This window comes from Hibiscus syriacus, unplaced genomic scaffold (genome assembly GCF_006381635.1).
Source record: "Hibiscus syriacus cultivar Baekdansim isolate YM2019G1 unplaced genomic scaffold, ASM638163v2 tig00110327_pilon, whole genome shotgun sequence".
In the NCBI taxonomy this organism is placed as follows: domain Eukaryota; kingdom Viridiplantae; phylum Streptophyta; class Magnoliopsida; order Malvales; family Malvaceae; genus Hibiscus; species Hibiscus syriacus.
This window is the reverse complement of record NW_024062684.1, coordinates 115,461-128,934: the sequence shown is the minus strand read 5'-3', so window position 1 is coordinate 128,934 and position 13,474 is coordinate 115,461. Positions and strand designations below refer to the sequence as shown.

At 34.2% G+C, this 13,474-nt stretch overlaps 3 protein-coding genes across 3 annotated transcripts in view; 2 read left to right on the top strand and 1 right to left on the bottom strand.

Moving 5' to 3' along the window:
- LOC120118109 (protein SLOW GREEN 1, chloroplastic-like) overlaps positions 1 to 13,474 on the bottom strand; it is a 24,392-nt gene extending 10,918 nt beyond the window's left edge. Inside the window, exon 1 of the mRNA XM_039138237.1 lies at positions 12,243 to 13,474. Coding sequence (XP_038994168.1) covers positions 12,303 to 13,316 — 1,014 coding nt within the window. The 5' untranslated portion in view covers positions 13,317 to 13,474 and the 3' untranslated portion in view covers positions 12,243 to 12,302. The remainder of the gene's footprint in view (positions 1 to 12,242) is intronic.
- On the top strand, positions 4,979 to 7,769 carry LOC120118110 (trihelix transcription factor ASR3-like). Its single transcript, XM_039138238.1, has 2 exons — positions 4,979 to 5,608; positions 7,462 to 7,769. Exons 1-2 carry the CDS (start codon positions 5,026 to 5,028, stop codon positions 7,767 to 7,769), a joined length of 891 nt encoding a protein of 296 aa, XP_038994169.1. The 5' UTR covers positions 4,979 to 5,025.
- Positions 11,172 to 11,864, top strand: LOC120118112. Its single transcript, XM_039138239.1, has 2 exons — positions 11,172 to 11,330; positions 11,425 to 11,864. The coding sequence occupies exons 1-2, from the start codon at positions 11,287 to 11,289 to the stop codon at positions 11,738 to 11,740; spliced, it is 360 nt and encodes a 119-aa protein (XP_038994170.1). The 5' UTR covers positions 11,172 to 11,286; the 3' UTR covers positions 11,741 to 11,864.

The window sequence follows — 13,474 nt, the reverse complement described above, 5'->3', positions numbered from 1 at the left end:
TATGGTTATATAGTGATTCAGGTGAGGGTAGCTGGTGTTTCTTTTTCCTTCACTCTGATTTGTTACTATTTATATATCAGAGTCTGGCGAGTTGTGTTTAACTATGGATTACCTTATCCCGGTCGGTTAATCTCTCCTCAGATTACATCCAGAAAAAATAAATAAATTGTTTCCCTGTACAACCGAGCTAAGTTATAGTATTCAGGTGTTTGCTTTGACTGATACACGTTTAAATTGGATATGTATGTTATAACATTTTGGGAGTAGGGAATGGGGACCATTAGATTTTAACTCATTCAAGTTGAAAATTCGGGACAAAATTTTGTAGTCTCCTAGGGCAGAGTGATGGACCGATGTCCAGTCGAAATGATTGTCCTAACTGATGGGTTTATATATATACACACATACACACACGTTGTTCTTATTTCTCTGTCATTTTGCAGCTAATGTGATCATTCTGCTATTCTCAACTTGGTGAAGCCTAATCAAAACCGTTTCACTTGATTCGGCAAATTCCAGGAGCCTCGAGAGGGCTGGATTATGATAGTAAAGTAACGTTTGCGTAGTCGGGGCTTGCCAATTCTATGATCACGGTTGCATGAGAACGAATATCTTGAAATTCTGATATTTTTTTTTAGAAACACTTATCATACCCATTTGCCTTCTTGCATTGTGTTGCTCTTCAAGGAAGGTTAATTTACTAGGATAGGGGAGGGGGATTGACTTTTGAGGAACTAGTAAACTTTTTCATATATATATTCATACGTACACAGAGTCCACCTCTTAATGTCATTATTAATGCTGGTGCAGTTTCTTAATTGGTATTAAAGATTGGGATATCTAAGCTTGCGACAGCCACTACTTTTAGGTATCCATCCATACATGGTAATGGTGTGGATGGTATTAAAGCCCACGGATTTTTCAAATCTATTCACAGTCCTATCTTTTATCTATATCGCTACGTGCATGGGTCATTATCATCTGATGATGTGCAATTAGAGGGAGGAAGTTGGGGGAGGGTGTATGTGGTCCACTGTATTCTGGTTTGGATAGATAGCCATTAGAAAATTATTTGAAGACATCAATAAATGACAGTTTGTAGAATTGCTCGTCTAGCTCAGTTGGTAGAGCGCAAGACTCTTAACCTTGTGGTCGTGAGATCGAGTTTCACTGAGAGTAATTCATAACGGAGGTCTTTCACAGAAGCTGTCCTCAATTTGAGAATAGGGTCAACATAATAAATGACAGTTTATCATGTTTTAATTTGGATAAGGGTCGTTCATGAAAGACGTTGATCAGATTATAGACTTAAACTAAGAGAAGATGGGATAAAGATAAATAATTCCCCTCTACGAGAGAGATGATTTTTCTATATATTATATATTGTTGAATAATCGAGTAAAGAAAACGAAAAGAAAACAAGAGTTTTAACGAGGTTCAACAATGTGCTTACGTCCTCTGTACTTTGGGCGGCCCTAGATTTTTTTTTTCCATTCAAAATGTCATAAGTTTTGGTTACATCTTCTTTATAATAAATAAACTCTGGTACATATTTACAAAAATAACTCTGTACCGTATTGTGGGGCGCCATTCTTTGTCATCTTTATCAATATATTTATGAGTTATACCTAAATTAGGTGTTTGATGTCACATTAAGTATGACGTTTTTTTTTTTATAAATGAATATCAGAGTCATTATAAGTTCGTTTATCTAGTTTGTTGGATGTCTAGCAATGAGGTGATTGGACCTGCCAATTACTTATTAGGAATGTATCAAGTGATCCTTGTTTCAGAACAACCAAGTGATTCAGGATGAGATTTTTGTAATAAACCGTAACAATTTCGATTAATTTTAAAATCTAAATTAAGTCTATTTTTTTTCATCCACAAGTTTTAAACAAAACTGTAAAGGCAATGTGGGAACAGTGAAAGTATTGGTGGTGGTCCTAACCGAAAAGGGGTGGGCCGGTGAGGGGATTGGGAGGCAAAGGTAGAAGGCAATGGAAGCTACCACATAAACCCTAAGCTGCCCCTCCATGGGAAACATGATAGGACTTTGACGGAGTGCAAGGAAGTAAAATCTTAAAGGTAGGCCAAACATATCAATCAGGTTACTTGTATAAACAAAATTCTAACTCTAATTTATTTCTTTTTATGCAAAATAAATTATCAAATTTCTAACAGAAATTAAATGTTTACAAATATATTTTTTATAATTTTTTTATTAAGCTAAATGTGATTATAAAGTAGTATTTGTTCTAAATACTCCCAATCATTTGACGATGAAAGCTTAACGATTCTTTTAACTAGTGAAATAAGTTGGTTCGTACATTTTTATCATAATTTAACTAAAAATAAAATATATATAAAAATAATATTTTCGTAATTATTTTATATCAAGTCATAATAAAATCGTTTTAATCTCGAATTTAAATTAATCAAATCTAAAATTTAAATTTTATATAAAAGTATTAATATTATTAAATTGAATCAAATTAAAAGCGATCTATATATTTTTTTCATCCCTGGCTGTAAATCCAGCAACGTGATATTCACTGTTTGTCCTTCGTTTGTTACTACTCCGTCCTTTGGAAAACCCCATGTACTCCTTCCGTACTCCTTCTTATCTACGATTTTAATACTTTTTTTTTGATGTATAAGAAGGTAAAATAACATTTCATGAAGCCTCCCTTCTTTACCCTTAAAAATAATTTGATAAATATGTATTTTAATACTTGAATTTAGTTTAAAATTTTGCTTTAATATTTAAGTTTTCTATTTATTTAATTAGGTATTATATTTAACTTTAAACTTAAATGTGGTATCTAATTTTTTTTTCAATTGAAGATTTGAATTTGATCATTTTATTGAAATTAATATAGTTTGTGATTTAAATTAATATTTGAATTTAATTTTATAGTTTAAATCGATTAAAAGATTACAAGTGTTATTTTAGATAAAAAATTAAATTTAAATATAAATTTAAATTATGAAATTAAATTTAAATATTTAATTAACTAAAAAGTAAGTATCAAATTAAATTTAAAAATAAATTCAAGTATTTATTTGTAATAACAAAAATTAAATATCAAATAAAATTTAAATATATAATCAAATAAAAAATATAAGTATCAAATTAAACGTTATAGTCAAAATAGATTTATTTAATTAAAAATAAATAAATAAATAAAAACTAATCAAATGATATTCTTGATAAAAAAAAGGTGCTATACATATAAAATGTATATGAGTTATGGATAGTTAAAAAATATTCTAAATAAATATTATTTTATACTTTTTTATTATTTAAAAAAATAACACTAAATAAAAATAAGGGTAAAGTATATAAATGGTCACTAAACTTTTTAGATGTTTGCATTTAGGTCCCCAACTTTTAAAACTTGTAATACAATCACCAATCATTTAGTTCGTTTGTAATATGGTCCCTGACGTAACCGTCGTTTCACTGCCGTTAGGGTAAATTATATAAATGGTCATTGAACTTTTTAGGCACTTGGATTTTGGTCCCCCAACTTTTAAAACTTACAACACAGTTATCAATTACATTTTAAACCCCAAAATCCAAAATGCTTCAATTACATTCTAAACTTCAAATTCAAAAATACTTCAATTACATGCCTAAACCCAAATTCATAATCCATTCTCAAGATCTACCATAACAAACTAAACTTGAAGCAACAACCCTAAACCCTCAAAACATAACCATTTCATAAAAAATTAACCAACTATAAGTGAACAACAAGTAACATAATCACTTATAAAAAAAACAAGTGATTATGTTGGGTTTAGGGTTATGTTGGACCTAAATACTCAATTCAGTTTATAAAATAGTTGACTCAAAAAAAATTTGATTTGAGTTTATAAAATTGAAATCAAGTCAAATTGAATTGAATTTTCGAGTTTCTGTTTAAATTTAATTATAAATATTGATCATATTATAATATTATTTTATTCTAATTCAGTTCATTTTATAAAATAGATGACTCGAATTTTTTTCGATCTGAGTTTATAAAATTTAAATCAAGTCGAATTGAATTGAATTCTCGAGTTTCTGTTTAAATTTAATTATAAATATTTATAATACTCTAATATTATTTGATTCTAATTTAAATAGTTTTTTAACCATATACAATACATATATTTCTTCATTTTTTCCATATGTGATATGCATATATCATACAGAGTCAAGAGACTTGACTCAAACTTAAAAATTAATCCACTAATTACTAAATTTTTTTAGATATTCAAGTTGTATTTTACAACTCGATTTTAACTTGAAAATTTTTAAAGTTGAGTTTATGAAATTACAACTCAAAGTCAATTTGTATCAAATTTTTTTGATCAATTCAAGTCGAAAAATAATTTTTCGAATCGAATAGAGTATTGTTCACTTATAGTTGGTTAAATCTAGTTTTTAAATCCTAAACCCAACATAATCACTTGTTGCTATGAACTAAATGTTGTTGATTATGGTGGGTTAATTGGTGGGAAATTTAACATTTAGGGTTATGTTTTGAGGGTTTAGGGTTACTGCTTCAAGTTTAGTTTGTTATGACATGTTTTAAGAATGAATTATGAATTTGAGGTTGGGCATGTAATTGAAGTATTTTTAGAATTTGAGGTTTAGAATGTAATTGAAATATTTTGGAATTTGGAGTTTAGAATATAATTGATGAATGTGTTGCAAGTTTTAAAAGTTGGGGACCTAAATGCAAGCGCCTGAAAAGTTCAGTGACCATTTACATAATTTACTCTAACGGCAGTGAAGCGACCGTCATATTGGAGACTATATTGTAAACGAATTAAATGTTTGGTGACTGTATTTAAAATTTTAAAAGTTGGGGGACCTAAATGTAAGCATCTGAAACATTTAGTGACCATTTATATACTTTACCCTAAACATAATCCATTTAAAAAAATATGCCCTTTTCCTCCATCGCAAACCAACAAAACCATGTAAATTCTACACACAACATTCCCACTCTTCTCACCCATGCTTAAACCATGTCCAACCCTCTCCCGCCACCACCACCTCCGTCCTTACCTTCAACCTCCCACCACCACCACCACCAACCACCGTACATCACCACACCAACCACCTCCACCAACCGTGAATACCGCAAAGGGAACTGGACAATCCAAGAAACTCTAACTCTCATCACCGCCAAAAGAATCGACGACGAACGCCGTGCCAGACCTTCCACGAGCCCACCGTCGAAACCAGGCGAGTTAAGGTGGAAATGGATCGAGAACTACTGCTGGGATCACGGCTGCTTCCGTAGCCAAAACCAATGCAACGACAAATGGGATAACCTCCTCCGCGACTACAAAAAGGTTCGACAGTACCAATCATCGTCGTCTTCCCAACAATCCCCGTCTTACTGGTCCATGGACAGGCACCAACGTAAGCTCCATAACTTGCCCACCACCATGTCCCCTGAAGTCTTCGAAGCACTCAACGATGTTCTTCAAAGAAAATACACCACCCATCAGCAACAGCCACCTTCGGTTTCTCAATCACCGGAGCAACTAGCTGGTAAGACAGACCGGCAGGCGCCGGAGATTGAAGCTCCGGTTACAATTTCAGGTACTGTTTTCTATTTTTTATTATTATTTTAATTTTGGGGTGCTGCAGGATGCTTGGAGTATAGCATGTTAGTAGTAATGTGTCAGAAATCACAAAAGAGAAAACTTTTTTCGTATTTTGTCTTTCAGCGATTTATATATAATTACATTCATATATAGTCAAACTTGCAGGTTTGAAAACTCTGCTCCATTTCATTTATTAGGGGCCCATTCTTTTCATCAATTTTATAGATTTTGATGTTCTATATTCACGATTTAAAATTAACACGATTTTATGATTTAAAATATCACAGTTTATTAAATTATTATAGAATAACGCTAAAGTACATAGATGATTCTCTTATAATAGATTATTGTTTTATTAAATTTCATCAGTTATAAAATAATCTTTTAATTATAGGATGTTATTTTGTTAAGTTATCATACTATTCAAAATTATAAAATGATTACTTGAATATTCATTTGTTCCAAACTCGTCATCTTCTGTTAAAAAATAAACAGTCGTAATAGATAAATATTAATATGTTGATTGGGATGTAATAAAATACGATCCTAAAATTATTTTAATTGTATTTTATGAATTAAACTTTTGTTTACATTATGTCATTGAACTAATGTTTGAAATATAATGTTAACGAGCGAGTGCTTAAAAATAATGATGGTGTAAGTATACATCATTAAAATATAATTTTATCATATCTTAATCAACATATTAATATCTAGTTCATATGAGCTTTTTTTTAATGAAAAATGATAATTTTGAAATATATGAATAGTCGGGTTATTATTTTGGAGCTAAAAAAATAATGTTTAGTCACAAAAATATTTTATAATTTTTAATAGTCAGATGATTAAATAAAATAACGATCTATAGTCGAGAAATCATCTGTCTACTTTCCTCATAGAATAATTATTACATAATATATCGTTCAATTTAATAATTAATTTATATATGTATATATATATATATAGTGATAAGGAATCGTTTTTTTATAATTTAAGTATTTTTTATTAATAATTTAATTTTATATAATTATATGTGAAGTAATCATGAAAAGCAGTGAGGAAGAGTAGCATTCATGATTGTGGGTGCTTGAAGGACCTGCCATACATTCTATATTTTCATGACATAGAAGTTATCCTAGCATGATTTAACTCACTACAGGTTTTAAATTTTGTCGGTAAGAGCGGAACCTAAAGCTAATATTCAGAGATATTAAATTATTTAATTTTAAATATATAAGAATATATTAAATATTTAAACTTAAATTTTAGAATAAGAGTTAACTTCTTTAATATTTAAATTTATAGGTACTTTAGTGACTTAGTCTAAAAAGACTATAAGGACAGGGCCCTGCTCATGCTTTGGTTCGATAATGAAGTCTAGAATTTAGTGTAGGGACCTGAAATAAAATATAAAAATATTGGAATGGTCAAAAGTATATATATATTTATATATTTCAATTAGTTAAAGGGTTAAAAGGCTAAAATTGAAATTTTAATCTTAGGGTAGGAGTGAAAATGAAATTTACCCACAAACCAACGGGTGCAAAAGACCATGCTAGACCCTAGCTTTAGTTTGGTCTCTAACCTCTGTGTTTGCGATTCATTCTTCCAACTTTTCGGATCAGTTTATTAACGATTTGAAAGGGGTAAAAGTGGACTTCATTAAATATTAGTATATTCGGTGTATTTTTTAAATAATGTGACATGTTCATTTTATTTATTGTAGTTCATGTCAAACATTTACATTTAAGGTTATAAAACGAGATTAAGTCCGATTAAATGTAATGGTTGTATTTTAGTTGAACACCTAATTGTACTTTTTATTTGGTATACATTGTGATTGAGCAGAAGAGACTGATTCCTCGGAGACAGAGTCAAGTGAAAATCTGGATTCGGAGACGAAACGTAAAAAAGTTCGAAAAATCGGTTCGAGCATAATGCGGAGTGCCTCCGTCTTAGCTCGAACCCTTAAAAGCTGCGAAGAGAATAAAGAGAAACGACACCAACAAGTGATGGAATTGGAACACCGTCGACTACGGATCGAAGAAACTCAGAACGAAGTCAACCACAAAGGGATGACGGATCTTGTCGCCGCTACGACCAACTTATCCGGAGCTATTCAATCCCTCATCGCCAACCATTGCGATAAATCGTGAATTTTGTTTTCTACGTACCAAATTTTATTTGTAGACATTGCTCAATTCTTTCTTTAATGATATTTAATTATGATTATTGTTGGCTTAGTGATTAATGATACATACGTACAAGCATAAAATTGTATTTGTCATTCTGAAGTTGGTTTCTTGCCATTATTACATTCCTCAACTCTCTTCTACATCAGGATGGATCACCAGATTTCACATGCATGATTTTCATCTTTCTTTGAGTAGAGCGGCTGCCGCATTAAAGGCACCACCGCCGACCACCCCGAACAACTATAAGCATGATCAGAACAGTGAAATAAATAAACGAAATAAAAAATACAGAGAAAGACAGCAAGACATACTGACATGCATACAAACATTACCCTCATGTAAGCTGAAGTTCGTTAGATCTTTGACATCCACCGCCGATAATATGCTCTTGATCTGACAGAGTAACCGACGTTGAAGACGCCACAACCTCCGAGCTCGTCCCATCGTCATAACTGGATGGAGGAAACGCTTCAGCAGCAGTATGAAAACAAGAACTCAGTTTTAGGGAACAACATTCTCAATATTCTCCTTGCATGGATTGAGCTTCATATCAACAAATATAGCATCCCTGCATTCAAATTTAGGACAGTTTCATTTATGCTCACAATTGCAAGAGGGTTTCCGATCTTCCTAAAAGCATCGGCAAGCACATTTACGTCGATATTCAGACTATATCTCCAAACAGCATCACAAAACTCCGAGGGTAGTAGTCCTGTAATATGCTTTTTTGATGCTCTTGACAAAGCAAGTCGACAAGTAAATCAAGACCCTTCCCAAAGTTCAAATGCATCAAACATATAATGATAACCAATCTCAAAAGAAAAAATGGTCGTAGTCCTCCACATTTATATGATACTTATCAACCCAATCTATGGCATCAACATAACAATACAGCAACTTCTGAACCCTTTCAATTACAAAATTAAGAATGTATTCCAAAGATTTCTGATAGATGGTGACAGAACTGGAAGTCGATATCGGTCTCCCATCCTCGTAGATGAACCACTCCACAAAAGTTGCCTTCGTAGTGAGAAAGTATCCATTGAAGGAGGATAACAACATCAGATACCGCTCAACGAGGTGCAAGAAACAAACTAGTGACATATAATCAAATATGTTCCACCAATCAACAAGTATATTCTAAAGCTTCAAGGAACTTGAAAATAACTGCAGGATAAACTCTATCATCTTTGAGACTTGCAATGAAGTTCTTCCATGCTGCATTCCATTGTAAACATTCAAGAATCTTCCCAAAAAGTTCAGTCTTAAGTCGACCAGATCCAAGGATTATCAAAGCCACCTTTCCAATTTCCCTATATGACAAGCTGTTGCATTTTGATCTGGTCAATTCCAAAATGACTTCTTCAAGTAAATTTCTTGAAGTTTCTGATCCCCTTAGAGAGATCATATTTTCTCGCAACGAATCTCGACAATCAAGTGGAAATACATAGCCAAAGAAATCCTTTGATGACAGGTTGATGAATTTCATCAAATCCTTTTGCGCATGCTGGCTCTTAAGAAACTTGGAATACAAGAGAAAACGTGCAACCTCATAGATTTGAGTAAGAGACATGCTTCGATTAAAGGATGACAAAGAATTCGTGCATGGGAAACTATAGAGTCGCACAAGCATTTTCAGGACTTACAGGCCAACGTCTACCAATTCTGAGCACCAATACCTCCTTGCAGCCGAGACAAATTGACGGAATGAAATGGAAAGCCACTTCTGGTTTCTGCAAACTTGTTTGTTATCCAGTATTCTCAGCCATTCAGCATCGGGATTCATCAGAAGATAGACAGTAGTCCAATTTTTAAATTGTCTCCACAAGCCGAAATAATTCAAGCAGAAGTCTTCATACCTTCCCAAATGACTTTCTGAATTTATCACTGAAAAGAACCTGAGGTCAAGGAAAATGAAAAACAATAAAGGTTAGCGCTTAGTGTCGAATGCATATAGAATGTAACGGAGTCTCAATAACTTGATAGAACAAGTAGAATGATAACAAGTTTTAACAAGCAAAAGTCACAACCTTCCCCCTAGCATTCTGGAAGAGAACACTGTCATGATTAAGTCAGTCATCAAGCTGATCAAACTCTTTCCTGGCATAAAAAATAGCTTTAGCTAATCCCTTGACTTCATCAGCATCGAAGAAACAATGGCGCGATTTAGCATCATGAACTAAGCCCTGCCAAACAGATTCATGTTTGGCCAGTGTTCTTCCATCCCCCAAAATCCAGAGGCAGTACCCGAGAAAGGCATTAAAAACCCACTGCAACTTATTACAGAACTCCAAAAACTGAAGAGTAGAAAAGGTTAATCCAAGGAAATACCTGGCCTTTGTTAGAGCAACATTGGTTCTTTGAGAATTAGATACAAAACCGATTTCTCATGAATGATTGGATCTCACAGTTGATATTGTTATGATATCTTCCTCACCGCCCTGGAACCCGTCCACTGACTTCACCTTCACTTCGAAGTTATCACTTTTCTCATAATTCCTACCAAGCTTCTCCTGAATTGCAACAACTTGAGCAGCATAGGGAGATATAATGTCAACACTAAGCCTCTCTCTTGAGCTACTCCATGCTATATGCAAAAGCAACAAAAATAAATCAATCTAAAATTACAAGGATATTTCTTTCTGATATTAGTATGAAGTGAATTGAAAAGGCCTCATCTAACCCTCAAAATGATTTCTTTAAGGCCAATGCAGCATATGCCAGAAAATTAATTATCCAGATATAAGCAAACTTATCCAAATACATACATAATTCAAAATTAGGCTCATGATAATTAAATAATTACCTTTGAACAGAGATTGCACCAACACCTGCACGACAGCTACCTAACCATATTCCTGCAGCTACGCCCCAAACCAACCATTTCTTCTCTTCCAGAAACATTTATAAAGGAATAGGGACCAAACACAGGGCATGGAAAATAATGTTTCTCGTAACTCTTATGCTTAACATCAATTGCATCCAGGATACGGTTACTATAGAAACACGTTTATCGGAGGAAGGAGCATGGAACTTCGTGGAGGCAGCAAACATTGCAAGGTTGAGAGGTGACCTTGATCATTTTCAGGAGCTTGTTGAAGCATTAAAGGCAGTTGATGGTATCAAAGATCAAAGGATATTATCTTATTTACTTCACTGAGGTTAATGTTTATATGCATGTCATTAGATGAGCTCTGATATCTTGCCGTTTTCCTTGTGTTTTAGTTTCTAGCATTATTTCACCGTTTGGATCATGCTTATTGTTATTTTGATGTATTTTTTAGGTAATGCTTATTGTTATTTGATGTATTTTTTAGGTATATCTAGGAGATGTATTTTTTAGGTAATGCTTATTGTTATTTGATGTATTTTTTAGGTATATCTAGGAAAACTTGTCTTCGTCATCGATGCTGGTATAAAAGAATGTCAGCAGAAGAAACCTGCAGGTGGTGAAGACTTTTTGAGGGATGCAATCAGCATGCTCAATCTAATGAAGCGACTGCATAATATACTAGAACTGAGGTTAATTTCATGCATTGCTTGAAAGATACCGTTTTGCGCATGATTAGTGAAATATATTTAAAACTTCCCACTGCTTTCTCCATTTCTTTTTCAGTAGGCTGAAACTCGAAAGTAGCATTCCAATAATCGGTGCCCTTTGCGAGGAGCTGCATTCAGGGTGGCCTGCAATGGTGCCTTTTCTGCGTGAGCAACGTTATTTGGAAAAAGATGAAAACCATGTATCCGAGGAACCCTGTGACCACTGTGGTGTGAAAAAGAGTAGATGTAAGGGTGAGAAATGTAGAAAGGGCAAGAAGCCAACTTCAGAAGCTACTGGTAATCCCAAACCCCAAAGCAACAATAAATCTAAGAAAAAACAAGAGTGGAGGCCAAAATCGAAAGTAGAAAAAGATGAAACCCATATATCCTAGGAATCCGATCACCATTGTTGTGTGAAAGAGAGTATATGTAAGGGTGAGAAATGTAGCAAGGGCAAGAAGCCAACTTCAGAAGCTACTGTCAATCCCAAACACCAAGCCAATAATAAATCTAAGGGGGGAAAAAAAGAATGGAGGCCAAAATCGAATGTAGATAAGCATTCATGAAATACTAGAGGGTAATGTGTTTTTCGAACCTATAGTCTGAAGTTGTAAAGTGTTTTTTGAACCTCAACCTCTCTGAAAGTCTCAGTAGATTCTAAATTTTATTGCCGAATCGAAAGCAAGAAAGATTATGTAAATCATATACCGCATAACAGTGAAGCCAAGCAATTTGGTATATTATCGAAGCCAAAACTGCAAAAACAATTAATCCATTTGAAAAAAATAAAACAACTCATCACTTTATTTCTTTAAGTGATCATCTGAAACTTACATAGAAGTTTCGATATCGCTTGTACAGTTTCCAACAAGGCTTAAAGGTCTAATGAAGCACACACTACTCAAGAACTGTATACCACCAGGATGCCAGAAAATTTCCCGAAACCTCCAAAACTCAATTCTCCTCATTGGTGTCAAACAACTTCATTTTTGATAAGGGTGTCCTCAAGTACCCTTCCACCTGATGCTTCCTTGGTGAAAGCTTCTTGTACTTTGCGAACTGTTCTTTGGCTTCATCATTCCTATCAAGCAAAGTATATATCATCCCTTGACAAAAATACGGCCTATAATCACTGGGATCTTCTTTGGCCAATTCTTGATAAGTCATAAAAGCTCCTTCCACGTTGTTTTGCAAGAATTGTATCTGGGCAATTATGAACCGAACATCCCTGGCTTCTTTGTCTTTCTTCTCTTCTTGGGCAAGGGATAAAGCCTCTTCCAACCTCTTGAGCACGGCTTCTCCTTCCCCACAACGGTCCATCAACAAAGCATTCTCGAACAATGCCTCAAAAGAGAAGGGATTCGACTGAAGAATTTCCTCAAACACTTTGCGTGCATTCTCCTTTTGACCCATGTCGCCCAACAACCTCGCCAACAAGAATTTCCAATCCGTAACCTCAGGTTGAGCAGAAACCAAACGATTCAAAATACTAAGCGCTTCTTCGTCTTCGTGGTTTTCGAGCTTCTGGTATAAGAGTGACTTCAATGCCTCGAAGGCTTCCTCGTTAGATTCCAGAAACTCAGAAAGTGGTGAAGTTTGCTTCTGCTTTGCGTCCTGGGTTTTCCCCGCCTCTTCCTTTTCTTCCCGAAAAGCAGGTTCTTGTTCAACCATTGCTGGTGCAGGGTCAGCCTTGGCAGGGAAGTTGGAGAATTTCCCAACCATTAAAGCGGTGGCACCGACCAAAACAGCCGTCTTGGCAAAGGATTGAAGCTTCTGAGCAAGGGGTCGGTTCTTGCTGTTCGTCTCAGAAACAGGAACGGAATCAAGCTTTGCAGAACAAGCCCTGAGCCTGAGGGGCTTGGGTGAAGGAAAACCCAGAAACGAAGCCGACGAAGAAGACGAAGAAGGTGATTTCAGAGGGAGGAAAGTGAGGCGTGGTGATGACAACGTGGCTAGTGCGGTATTCATGGCTGAGGGTGTTTTAGGGTTATTTATTCTTGGAATCTTTGGTTTTCTCAATATTGAAAGAGACGAAGTAGGAGACTGAGGCAAAGAATGAAGGTCTACTGTATTTCTATTGAGAATTCAAAGGCTTTCTAATTAGTTAAAAATTAGGTCTGTTATTC